This window comes from Rhineura floridana, chromosome 7, assembly GCF_030035675.1.
Source record: "Rhineura floridana isolate rRhiFlo1 chromosome 7, rRhiFlo1.hap2, whole genome shotgun sequence".
NCBI lineage: Eukaryota > Metazoa > Chordata > Lepidosauria > Squamata > Rhineuridae > Rhineura > Rhineura floridana.
The window spans coordinates 12,402,184-12,413,797 of record NC_084486.1 but is presented as its reverse complement, the minus strand read 5'-3'; the positions used below and the strand labels follow the sequence as shown (position 1 = coordinate 12,413,797).

Below are 11,614 nucleotides of genomic sequence, written 5' to 3'. Positions count from 1 at the left end.
TGGTAGATCTTGGGGTTCAAGTAAAGACTAAAGGAGACGCAAGAAGCCTGACGTCTGTGCATCTCTGCACCAGGTGGTCTTTAACCATTCAGCCGCCCCTGTTCAACTGCAAGATGATGATGATAAATACTAACCTGATCATAACAGAGTTGTTACCAGGATTAACAAGATAATATATATGAGCAGTCCTTTGAACACTTGAAAGCGCTATATACATGCTAAGTATATTATTATTACTGACTCGGCCTTGCTTGGCACTAACAACAAGGCGCTTCACTGCAAGGTAACAGTTAAGAATGGGCCACCAAGTTAAGAACAGGTGTTGGGTGTGAGAGCATACACAGGAAGAGAGCAAGGGCCAAAGCCGACTTCGTTAAATGATAACTTCCCTCCCAAAGTGCTGTGCTTGGCAGCGCTGCCTGTACCTATTAAAAGGTGCCGTTGGAGGAGGGTAATAAAGAGTGGGACGGGTTGTTCCTCCCTACCCCCACCCCTCTGCAACTCTTGAACAGAGACAGGGCGCGGCTTGGAGAAAGAGGGAGCTCCACCTCCCGTTTGCCTCGCCTTACGCATTTGCCAAAGCAAAGGCTCTGTTGATTGACGGCCAGGACCAGCTATGGCGGAGGAAGCTGCGGCTGCAAGCAAAGGCGGCGAAACTTAGCCAAGAAGAGCCGCAGCAGCAGGGATCCACAGCATGGAGCAAACAACGGCGGCGTCAGCAGCACCAGTGGCCATCACCATCACCGCGTCCTCCTGCTAGGGGCTTGTTGCCGACTGCTTCTGCACCCCTTTTCTGCCTCACTTTGTCTTTCTTTGCTCCGCTTCTTCAGTGCTGGGAGGGAGGCAGGCAGGCACGCAAGGCTGGGTGGGCGCCTGATTTCTTCTCCCTGGAGGTAAAGGAAGTCGGCCACAGGCACGCAGGGAAATGCATTTCCTGCACCCAGGAAAAACTGCAGGAGCAGCAGAAGCCCAGTGCAGCAAATATGGCTGCGTGTGGCTGCAGGGGCTCCTGAAAGGAGGCTCTTGGAGGAACTGAAGCCTCTCTCCCTTCAGCCCCCTTCTTTTGTATAGACGCCCCCCCAACACCCCCCCCGGAGTGGAAGAGAAGTTGGTTTGAGCTTTCCTTTATAAGGTGGAAATGAAGCGAGTCCTTCGCCAAAACCGGAGCCAATTCGGAGCTTGCAACCGGGTGCAGCCTCTGTAACTCCTAGATTTTGCCAGGAAGAAGCCAGAAGGAGGGAGGGGGATAAAAATAATAGAAGGAATTTTCTTTTTCGTGGGGGGGTGAGTGAGTAGGAGGGGGGTGCCGAATTGTTAGGAAACGAAGGAACCAAGCCATCCCCCGCTCCTCAATGCAAGATGACCCGCTGTAGGAAAGGTATTTTTTAAGAGCTACCTGTTTGATTTGGAGTTTGGGGATTTGGGGGGGGGGCGTTTGGAGGAAGCAGCAAAAGAGCAACAGTTGTTTTTCCTTTTGCATAACTTTGCCCTGAGTGTGTGGAAGGAAGCCTCTCCACCACCACCCCTTTTTCCCTTTTCTCTGACATTCTTCTATCCTGGAGCGTTGATCAGAGAGAAAGGGAAATGTAGACGCTCTTTTCCCTGGCTTCGTGGTGGGGAAAGAAAGATAAGTGTTGGAGCTCTCTCTCCTCCCCCACCCCACCCCCCGCCTATTGTCTGGAGGGAAGAAGAAAGGGAGGAAGGAGAGCGAGGAAGAAAAAGAAAAGTTGTTTAGCTCCCTTTGATTGCAGGGGGTGGGCGGGGCCTGTTGTGCGGGAAGGAAGGAAGGAAGTAGGGAGAGGGAGAGAGAAGGAAAGAAGCAACCCCATCACAAAGCATCTTCTCTTTGCAACTCTGCCTCTTGCGCGCCCCCGGTTGTTCTTCCTCTTCCGAGGCGAGGAGTTGAGTTACTTTCGGAGGCTCGAGTGTTGTCGGCTGCCATGGAGCCAAAGCACAAAGAGTTGTTGGCCCAGTGTCATCAGAGCCTGGCCCAGGCCATGACGGAGGTGGACAAGGTGATCGAGCTGCTGGAGGCTGCGGGGACCTTGAGCCCCCGCGACTTGCAAGAACTGCAGGAAGCCGGAATGGTTACGGGGGGAGGAGGCGGAGGAGAAGAAGGTGGCGGTGGGGATGGAGGCGGAGGAAGGGAGAGAGCCTCTGCTGGCGTCTGCAAGGCCGATCTGCTTATCAAGCTGCTCCTGGCCAAAGATCGGGATCATTTCCAAGACCTCCGTGTGGCCCTGGAGAAGACGCAGCCTCACCTGCTTGCCATTCTGTACCTGAACAACGGCGTGGCTGGCGTGCAGCCAGGCGAGGCGGCTGGTGAGTGGCGACGACGGGGGGGGGGGAGGCTTTGCATCGCTTTTGGGAGGTGGGGGAGCATCGGTTGGTAGCCTGGGTTGGAGGAAGCAAGGGAGTGATTTGCCCACTTGCATTGGTAAGGTTGAGGAAGCCAGGAGGAAAGGCATGGTAGCCGTTTTCAGTTGGGAAAGAAGGAGGGTGAGTATTAGTACTGATCGACTGGCCCTCTCCAGGCAGTGTACAATGCCATTAAAGCACACACAGTTAAAGCAGTAACGCAAACTGTAAATACACAGTTTGAAACTAAACCAGAGAAAATGCATGCAGGAACAATGGAGGAAAACACCCCGGCTGCAGAACGCTCCTCTTGAAATCTATCATCGTTAATGAATGTAAACAAATAACTTCTATGCAGTGGAAAAGGATGTTGCATATAAACTTTATAAGGTGGTATGTTTCATTGAGGAATGTTCTGTGTCAAGAACGTAGGAGGTTTTGTATAAGGTAGAAGCCTTTATCGGTGAAAGTGAGATTAACCACCCAAAGGGCCCAGATTCTTCAGTTGTGTAGCAGGAACAGGAACAATCCTTTTCCGTCTCCTCCTTAGGAGTGCTGTTTCCTTGGGTCCACTTCTAATGGAAATATTCCAAGTGAGCTTTTTCTGTGTGAAAGCTTGTGCATTCAAATGCTCATACCCCAACCCAGAGCAGTGCCATCAGTCCCAGGCAGCACAGGTTGGAGATCATCAGGTTGGCAAATGCTGGTATAAGCAGACTTCGCACATGCTACTTAATTAGTTGTTAGTCCCTCTGCTGCTGTTTGGTGTGCTTGTGTGACAGATAGAAATTCAGTTTTCAGCATGCTTGTATCAAGTTTTTGAAATATATTGGTGGCTGTGTAGATGATAGATTTATAAAAGCGAGGTGCTGCTGGTGCTTCCTGTGAAACCCCAGCGTAATGTTTAGACGGGAAATATGTAGAGAGCTTGAGAGAGGGAAGATGGGTGGTCTCTTCTCCCATTGGGCTCTGCAGCCTGCACCTTCCACAGAAATCTAGCACAAGGGCAGCTGTGTTGCTCCCTTCCCCGAGCTCTCTGCACATGCCACAGAACCGGGCAAAAGGGATTTGTGCAAATCACAAATGGTAAAACCAACACATGCGAACCCCTGCTGCTAAAAGAATGCTATGTGTCTCTGGACCCAGATCCAAAGGATCCCTACAGTGGTGGTAGGCAGATTGATTAGGATCTGCTGGTAGATCTGTGGCCAGTGTGTGGTCGATTGGCAAGAGTTTGACTCCCACTGACTTGTTTAACAGTTGCAGCAACAACAAAAATTCTCTAAATTAGGCTACAAAAATAAATAAACTTTGGGGGAAAGCCAGGTGTGGATTTTCTTATGGAAGGGCTATGAACTCAATTCAGGGTCTGAAAACAAATTCCTGGGCTAAGCATGTGCTGAGAGGTGCCCTGTACTTTTATTCTGAGTGTGTATCTCCCTGCTATTCTGCACCTGGCTTGGCTTGGCGGGCCTCTGGATTTTATTTTTTTTTAAGCAGATCCCACAAGCCTGTCTGGTCACCCCTGTCCTAGAACATATACACCCTCCCCCCATGCTTTTGTAATGGCCTTTTTCCCCCTCAGGTAGTACTAATAGCATTTAAATAGTGCTTCTGAGTCTTTGATAGCCTTTCACAGTGCATTATCTCAGGATCTTTACAGCAACACTTTAAGGGTTGGACAGTATTATTATCCCTATACTGACAATGGTTCTATGGCCCAGAGAAGGTGGCTTGCTTAAGGCTACCTAGCGAGTTCATGGCAGAGATTCACAGTTCATAGCCACTGTGCTACTTACGCAAGCAGGCTTCATAGAACACTGCTTTACAGAGGTGTTTTTCTTGTGGTGTCCTAGGGAAGTGTAATGTTCTGAAATGAGAGATTTGTTGTTGCTGCTAGAAGCGTGCTGACTAGTTCCAAATCTTTGGAGTCTGTTACTCCATTGCTGTACCATGTGAGCTGGCTACTGGGTCATTCCTTGGCTCAATTCATAGTGCTGGTTATCGCATTTTAAGCACTAAAAGGCTTGAGGCCATAATATCCAAAAGACTAGTGCTTCTTCCCACCACCAGCACCGCCCACCTGCTGAAGTCATGTGGCAAGACCTGTCTGTGCATGTTGCCACCTCAGGTACTGTTGGGTGAGATGGTCTTTTTCTTTTGTGGCACCCAGGATATGAAGCACCCTGCTCAGGTCAGTATTCTGAGTTAGTGCTTGTTGAAAAAGTATTATCTTAAAAGATTTATTTATTTATTACATTTCTACCCTGCCTTTCTTTTCATCATAGAAACCCAAGGTGGTTTACATATGGTTCCCAGGTGGTCTCCCATCCAGGCACTGACCAGACCTGACCCTGCTTAGCTTCAGCAGGGTGCTGACGTCATGTGCCTTCCAACCATAGCCTGGGAAAAAGGATGTTCTTAGTTGTTGGCTCCTTGTTAATCTACAGATTTTTTTGGAAAGGGAGAGTATATAAAAGTTTTATTTTTTGTTGTTGCATTAATTGATGTGTTTTTACCTCTTTTTGCTTATTGATTTTATTACTGTGTAAACGACCTTGAGTATTTATTTTTTGGCTTTGGAAAGGCAGGATATAAATACTTTTTGATAAATAACTGCAGAAGTGACATTTGTTAAAAACAAGGTGATAGATGCAGATGATGGATAGAAAGTGGATAGCAGTTTTTCTCGCTCTCATAATACTAGATCTTGGGGATTGTCTGATAAAACTGATTAGCAAGAGATTTAGGGTAGACAAGAGAAAGTATTTCTTTACAACATGCATAATTGATTTTATGTAATTTACAACATGTGTTGATGACCCTCAGCTTAGATGGTATGGTGTGGAGAAAGTGGACAGAGAAAAGTTTTTCGCTGTCTCTTATAACCGTAGAACTCTGGACATTCAATGAAGCTGAATGCTGGAAGATTCAGGAAAGATTAAAGAAAGTACTTCTTCACACAGCTATGGAGTTCATTCCCACAAGAGGCAGAGATGACCACCAACTTGGATTACAAATTCTTGGATGATAAGGCTATCAGTGGCTACTAACACTGACAACTGTGTTCTTCCTCTTACTGTCAAAGGCAGTATGCTTCTGAATACTGGTTGCTAGAAACCTCAGGAAGGGAGAGTGCTGTTGTACTTAGGTCCTGCTTGCAGCCCTCCCATAGATGTCTGGTTGGCCACTATGAGAACAGGATGTTGGACTAGATGGCCTGATCCTGCAGGGCTCAGCTTACGTTCTTCGGACTTTAAAAGAGGATTAGACAAATTTAGAGAGGAAAAGTCTTCTAATAGTCATGATGGCCCCATGCAACCTCTAGGTTCAGGGGTAGTATACCACTAAATAACAGTTGCTGAGGAGCACTTGCCTTCATGCTCTGCTTTTGTGATCTCCAGAGCCATTCTGTTGACTGGCTAGATAGGCCTGTGGTCTGATCCAGCCGGGCTCCTCTTATGTCTCAGGAGTCAATAGGGACTAAGTTACACTTCTCCAAATTTCATTGCCTAAGTGTAGTTTTCTTTTTTTTCTATTATAATTGGACCCATGCTTTGCTGTTGAGCCCAAAGTAAGGCTGTTTTTTAAGTGAGTGAGATAATGTCACTTCCCTCTGTGGGCAGGGAATTTTTGAAGAAGGATGACTAAAAGGAGGCCAGGCCAGAGCAGGGACACCCTAAGCCAGCCTTTCCCAACTGGTGTGCCTCCAGATGTTGTTGGACCACAACTCCCATCAGCCTCAGCCATGATGGGAGTTGTGGTCCAACAACATCTGGAGGCACACCGGTTGGGAAAGGCGGCCCTAAGCAGTCTCCTCTGTAGTTGGGCTCTTCTTACATCATACTAGCAATTCTTTCAGAACACACAGTATGAGAATGATGGGAGTAAGCCAGCGTTCCCCAACATGGTGCCTTCCAGATGCTAGACTACAGCTTCCATCATCTTTGACCATCAGTCGTGCTGGCTGGGGCTGGTGGGAGTTGTAGGCCAAAACATCTGGAGGGCACCATGTTGGGGAAGACTTTATCTATGCTATGTGTGTGTCTCATTTAGTCTTTTTTCCTGTGTTTTTACCTAGCATTTTTTGCTTCTAAATTCTGTGTATATGAGGCTTGCTTTTTTTCTCCTCCAGAACAAAACGCTGCCTCTAGTTGCTGAGGAGTTAGGAATGCTGAAGCTGATATTTTTGCCTGATACTACATTTCTGAAAAAGTTGTATATTTATTTAATTAATGCCTTTAATTATTACCATGCACAGAACAGAGTGACTATATTGGCAACTGGAAAACTGATTTGCAAATTTTTGTGCTCTACTGTAACCAGTTGATGAGCAATTAAAATCTTTGAGGCTAATTGTAGCATCGAAGTTTGTTTCTGTTAGAGGCTGACTGAACTGGAATGGTCTGACAAAATGTGGCGGGAGTTTACTCGCTGTATGGTCAGATTGGCAACCCACCTTTCCTGTAGGCTCTGATTGTTTCCGCTTGGGAAGTGAGAGGAGCTAAGAGATGTTTGGTGGTAATCATGAGTTGGTTAGAGTGAAGAGAAGGTCTATGAATGTGCATTGTCCAGATCCCCCATGCAAGAACGCTTTGCAAGGTAGGTACCTTTGCCAAAATGTTTCTCTGCAGATTGTCTCGGAGAAAGGCATAGTTTCTTTAACAGGCTAGTGTCGATGCACTGCCTATTGCCTGGTGTAGATTGGGAATGTAGGCTTTTACCCTCCCCTTCAGGCTTTTCTCCCAATCAAACTAATTTCCAGTACCTTAGATTGTCCAAGAGGGGAGAAGGGCCTGAAGAGACAGTCTGTGAGGATGTAAGCCCGGGGAGGGCATCACACCTGCAGCCCTCTTTCTCTAAAAATTAGTCTCCATTTCATCTACAATGGGACAGACTTGTGTTCAAATAAGTGTGTGCCACTGTTGTATCTAGTTTGGTCTTCAGATGAATTTGCACCCAGTTCCTTCGGGCATACTCTCCATTCATGATGGGCAATGAACTGAGTATGCATTCCAAAGGAAGTCCCAAAGCTCTCTCCAATGTTCAGGGTTCTGTGAAAAGCAGTCAATATGGAAAGTGTTCTGGAACAACACAACAGCTCAGTGAGATAGGCTAGGTTGAAACTTGCCCAAGACCATCTGGTTTATCTTGTTGGGGGCACTGAATAGAGAAGGAATCTTGAAGCCATATTGTGCATGCTTGGAGGATAGTTTATTGGCTACCCCCAACATTTTAAGGGCCCTGCTTTATTGTATCTAATATTTTATATAGAAATATGACTTGTTTTGCTAACTTTATTTAAAATAGAAATGTCTTGCATAACTTATATTAGATCTGGGTGCTCTGCATCAGGCCTAGCAAAGGAAGGCAAATATCAGGTACTAGTGGAAGCATGATAGAAGCGTGGGCATTGACCACTCCTCAGAACAAGTTGGTGGGTGTCTGAGGGAAACTGGGGCCGGTTCATTTATGAGGTCTCCACTACGCAAATACCACGGAGGCTCATGGGCCTGCCTATTCATCCTCCAGTGTAACCAGCCATTCACACAGATGGCACTTTCATGTGAATTTGGTGGCCTTAAACCATCCTGAGGTGCTTTTAGTGATGGCTAAGTAGCATGTAGCAGCTGGTATAGCACAGTGGGGAGGAGAGCCTGGCTGGGAGTCCAGAGTCTGCAAGTTCAAATCCCTGCTCGGGTCTCCTGGGTGTCAAGGGCCAGCTAAAGATCACCCCCACAGCGAGTGGCTCAGGGGATAGGTGCCTTGCCACCTGTGCAGCCATGGGAAAGCTGAATCATCCCAAGGAGCCCAGTTGCCCCCCAGCTGGCAGTTGCGGACAAGGAAGGGGCTGGCTTGTGCAGCTGTGGCAAGCTGAGCAGGCCCTAGCCAGCTGAGGTAGATGAGCCTCAGAGGGAGGCAATGGTAAATCCCCTCTGAATACCGCTTACCATGAAATCCCTATTCATAAAGTCGAGATTTTGAAGGCAGTCCATTTTCCAAGTAGCATGTGGGTTCACTACCTCTTACCAAGGCACTATGGGGCAGATCTGAGATAACTCCTCTCTGAGTTAATTTCCAGTTCTAACAATGGGTAGGAAAGACACTTTGTGCTTCTGGGTTTCCTTCCCCAAAAGATTAAGCCATACGTTTGGGGCTATATAGGTTGTGTATCTTTGCCATCCTGATCTACCTGTATGAGGATTGTGAATATTATCATTCAAGCAAACAGATTTATTATGGTTAGACCCTCTTCATCAGCTGCATGAAGAGCTATCCTCAGTTTATTACAATCTTTCCCTCATGTGCGCATAGACACACACTCTCATGAAGTGGGCTTTATGCCACAAACCTATATGGCTACCTCTCTGGAAGCTGTAATACAAAACGATATATTAGTTAGCATTGGTGAATTCTGAGATGAAAATGTTTTTGTAAATATTTCATATTTAACTGACACAGCTTTTCCCCAAACTCTGGGAATTGTGAAAATATCCACCTCACAGATTTTAGCTCTCAGGGTTCCTTGGAAGTGTATTCTTGTGCAAGATTGGAGTTTAGGCCTACAGAAGTTCCTCACTTTGTGGACAACTCTTCACTTTGTTGTTGTGGAGGGTCAGTTCTGTACTGTGCCACTGCAACTCCTGTGTGTGTTAGATATTAAGTCCAGGGAAGGCATTTCTATGTGTGTCTAGGATAAAGAAAATACATATATTTGGACTGTATTGCATTTGTTTCCATTTGGCTTAGTCAAAGGCACTTTTCCTCAACAAGTTTTTCCTTATTTAGCGTATAGTTAATGAAGGAATTTAGGACAAACACAATTAAATTACAGGCTTGTTTGGTGACAGCCAATCATCTGTTTGAACGTGCTTGCTGAAGTTTAAAGTGATAAACAGTTTACTGTGCCTCACATATGTGGGCAGGAACCAAAGTGTTCAGGCTTCTGCTCTCCTTTGTGAGTAATCTGTGTTAATATTTTTAATGTCTTAATGTTGTGCGATCAGAGAACTGAACTACTAGTTGAAGTATTATTGTACCTAAAATTTATTGTTAAAGTGTTGGTGCTGGATTCCTTGTACCTCTTGTCCATAAGACCAAGGCTGCATTTTTATTTTACTTAAGACCAAGTCCCATTGATATCAGTGGGACTTCTAAGTAAAGATGCATAGGATTTAGCTGCACAAATACTACTGCTGCCTGAGTTGTCTTGCTCAGTCTTCATTATGCTTGTAAGAGGTGGAAAGGAAAATATGATAGAAATTGGGGTGTCTATTTGTTTAAAATTATCATGACTATTCAGATAGTATCGCGGTGATACATGGGGAAAACATGCATGCACTAGTGTCTGCATTGAATGGCTGGTTTTCAGTGCCAGCTCCTGGATTTTGGAAGGCACCTTGACTTGGAAGAGGTGGGATGGGCACACTGAGAATTCTTTCTTTCTGCCTCTGAGTTTCTTTGGGGCTTTGTTCAAAGTGAGAATGGCGGTGCTTTTTGAGAGAGAGGCTTGGTTCTTCTGCCAGCCTCAGAGCCACTCGTAATTGCCCCTGCAGTAGGAAAGGGCTTTAGAAAGTTTGCACGAAGTTGTGTTTTTCTAGCACAAGTTAATACATTTACAATATATGTTGCATTTATTTGTTGTGTAGCACTGCTAAGGCTTGCTGTAGGGCACTGGTGGCATATGATGCCTCAGGTCAATCCTCCAGAAATCCACTTGCTTGCTCAGTAAGGGCAAGTGTTCCTGGCCACTGAGAGGTACAGCAGCGGAACCCCTCCTCCTTGGAGTTCTCTTATAAAATTGAAGAGGCGGTAAGAAACTGCTAGAGTCTCTTGGTCTGCTTGTTGCTGTTACTTACCTTTTTCCAAATCCCGTTGTAATTAAGCAATGGCCCAGTTTCCTCCTGGGACTCCGCACCTGCCAGAGACGACCAGAAATAATGGCTGGCTGGTAAGCCCAACCAATGTTTGTGCACTACCCTGCCCCAAGGCATATTTCTGCCTGTATTGCTCTTCAAATCACTGTTACTTACCGTGCACCTTTAAGTCAAATACAGAACTGCAAATTAGGATCTGGAAACCAGCTTTAGCTGCCTCAAAACGTCAGGTCCCTGCTCTAACAGAGGGGAAGAAGTAAAGGTAATAAAGGATGAATGTAAGCAAATGCAGTTAGTTTTGTAGCCCAGCAACTATTATGACTTAAATCTGTGCCAGACGTTCCTAATAAGTCTGGGGTTATGGATGATGCATCTCAGTTGTCATGATTTTTTTTTTAATGCCGTCAACAGGAATGCATCTTTCCAAATAATTACATAGGATTAGGTTGCAAGTTCCATTTTGCTCAATGGAGCTTTCCAGTAGTGGGCATAGGAATGCATATTTAATTAATTGCTTTGGCGGAGTTAAAAATAATAGTGAAGTTACTAAATTTAGGGCATTGTGTCTGGCAGTCTTGTAGGTTGGCTGTAAATACCAAAAGGAAATGTGTTTTGGATGACAAAGCAAAACTTTTGCTCAAGATACACACACTCACATCTTGATAATTTGTTTTTCTGAGTCATAGCTCTGATGCATTGTGGTTATTACAGCACTGCCTAATAAAAAATTAACATCTGAAGGATAAAACTTAAATCTGTGTTTTGAATCTTAGCATGTCCTTCAAAGACTGATGCAAATTTGAAATGTGGAGATAGGGGCTTTGTTTGTTTTGCTTTTTGATTTTCTTATATTTGTTCTATTCATATATTTTCTTGTTTATCCTCTATGTACACCGCCCAGAGAGCCTTTTTGGCTTTGGGCGGTATATAAATTAAATAAAATAAATAAAAATAAATAAATATATGTTTAAGCATTCTTCTGTCTAGATGACCAATCATCATTATTATTTGAAATACACTAGTGTGGTTCTGCTAGTTTAAATAAACGTGAAGATGATTGCATATGCCACTCACTTCTGGTTTTCTGGTGTTAATCCGTCTGCCCCCTTCCTAAAGAATTCCCTTCTGAAAAGGCTTCTTCCTTGCTTGGCTGAGGCTTCTGAAGAGGAATCTCTTAGGCAGGGTCAGAACAACTAATTTTGCAGGGTTCTCTCCATTAGTGCATCATGCTTGGGAGATTCCAAATAAGCACAGTAAGGGATTCCATCTAGGGTATTTGTAGATTATTCTATTGGAGGAACCACTTCTAAGACCACACACTATTGACTGATTCTGAACTTATTAATGAATTCCCCCCCCCCGACATTTTAACACAACTC

The 11,614-nt window shown here is 45.2% G+C and overlaps 1 protein-coding gene across 2 annotated transcripts in view; it reads left to right on the top strand.

Annotated features, from left to right (window-relative positions):
- The first annotated feature begins 351 nt into the window (after nucleotides 1–351).
- DLG5 (discs large MAGUK scaffold protein 5) overlaps nucleotides 352–11,614 on the top strand; it is a 158,074-nt gene continuing 146,811 nt past the window's right edge. For both annotated transcript variants that reach the window (XM_061634894.1, XM_061634893.1), the window contains exon 1: nucleotides 352–2,322. In XM_061634894.1, the coding sequence (XP_061490878.1) occupies nucleotides 1,941–2,322 (382 nt within the window). In that variant the 5' untranslated portion in view covers nucleotides 352–1,940. The remainder of the gene's footprint in view (nucleotides 2,323–11,614) is intronic.